Source organism: Trichosurus vulpecula, chromosome 1, assembly GCF_011100635.1.
Source record: "Trichosurus vulpecula isolate mTriVul1 chromosome 1, mTriVul1.pri, whole genome shotgun sequence".
NCBI classification, from domain to species: domain Eukaryota; kingdom Metazoa; phylum Chordata; class Mammalia; order Diprotodontia; family Phalangeridae; genus Trichosurus; species Trichosurus vulpecula.
The window spans coordinates 155037979-155039345 of record NC_050573.1 but is presented as its reverse complement, the minus strand read 5'-3'; the positions used below and the strand labels follow the sequence as shown (position 1 = coordinate 155039345).

Genomic DNA, 1367 nt, shown 5'->3' with positions numbered 1-1367 from the left:
AAGAGAGATAAAGCCCCAGAGCATTGTAGAGAAAGTCCAGGAAGAGAGTAAGAAAAGCAGCCAAGAGAGAATGAAGATGTAGGTGGCCTGGCTTCCCTCCTTAAAATGAGGGTTATCAGAGGAGCCAGCCAAAGAGTCAGAGGATATTTCCAATGTATGATACATAGGGGTGGAGGGAGCTTCCATGGTGGAGAGGTTTCTAGGGTATTGTATAGATTTTACAGGGTTTCTCAAACTTTTTCAGCTCATGACCCCTTTTCACTTTTTGGTAGTGTCCATTGGCATTGTACAGCCTGAGAGCATGCGCAGTGCAAAGTGTACGCGCTGTGTGTTCAGAACCAAGGCTACAGTGAAGTTGCATGATGCAACATGTGCAAGTGCTGCCAGAAACACCTCAGAGTCATTATGGGTTTGATTTTTATTTAATTCTTGATTGTTGTGCTTTCATATTTCTCATAAAGTCCTTAGCTTGCATTTGCTCTATTCTTTTTTTGTTGTTGTTGTCAAATGTTAAATTTATTGCAAATAGTCTCCTTTGTAGCTTTTAACTTGCTGCGCATTCAACAGCACCACTATTGATGTCATCAATGACATCACGAGGGTGTTTGCCATCAATGTTGCAGCCCACAGACTGGGCTGTTCCAAGTATCTCTTTAATGGTTCTAGAGAGATCTCTTGCCAAAGATTGGTGCCTCATCTGTCGGGCAATGTTGACAATCTCATCGAAAGTGATGTTTCCATTGTGTTTAATATTTTTCTGCTTCTTTCTGTCCCGAGGAGGTTCCTTTAGGGCTTTGATGATCAAGGCTGAGGCAGAAGGCACAACCTCAATCTGGGCCTGTCTGTTCTGAATGGTAAGTTTCACTGTGATTCTTAGCCCTTTCCAGTCACCAGTTGCTTTGGCAATGTCATTACCAACCTTTTTGGGAGACAAACCCAAGGGACCAATTTTGGGGGCCAGAGCTGATGTGGCACCAACTTCACCACCTGTGCACCTTAAAAACACGACTTTAATTTCATTAGGGTCAAACTTGGGCGGCATGGCGGCAACGAAGGTGGTGGCTTGGCCTGGACGCTACGGGGTGGCTGCCGGTGTCGGATGAACCCGGATTCAGGATGACCGAAAGAAGTTGCACCTTCACCACCACGAGCTGGGAGCCAAAAAAAAAAGCGCATTTTCTCTATTCTAATTTTAAAGGAATTATTTTCTTTAGTGAGCTTTTGCATCTGCTTTTCCATTTGGCCAGTTCTGCTTTTTAAGGCATTCTTCTCCTCATTGGCTTATTGGATCTCTTTTACCATTTGGCCTGGTCTGTTTTTTTAAGGTGTTATTTTCTTCAGTATATTTTTGTGTGTCTCCTTCACCA

At 43.6% G+C, this 1367-nt stretch overlaps 1 protein-coding gene across 1 annotated transcript; it reads right to left on the bottom strand.

Moving 5' to 3' along the window:
* Window positions 1–503: 503 nt before the first annotated feature.
* LOC118833882 (60S ribosomal protein L12-like) lies at window positions 504–1131 on the bottom strand. Its single transcript, XM_036741301.1, has one exon. The coding sequence runs from the start codon at window positions 1040–1042 to the stop codon at window positions 545–547; it is 498 nt and encodes a 165-aa protein (XP_036597196.1). The 5' UTR covers window positions 1043–1131; the 3' UTR covers window positions 504–544.
* Between the last annotated feature and the right edge of the window lie 236 nt (window positions 1132–1367).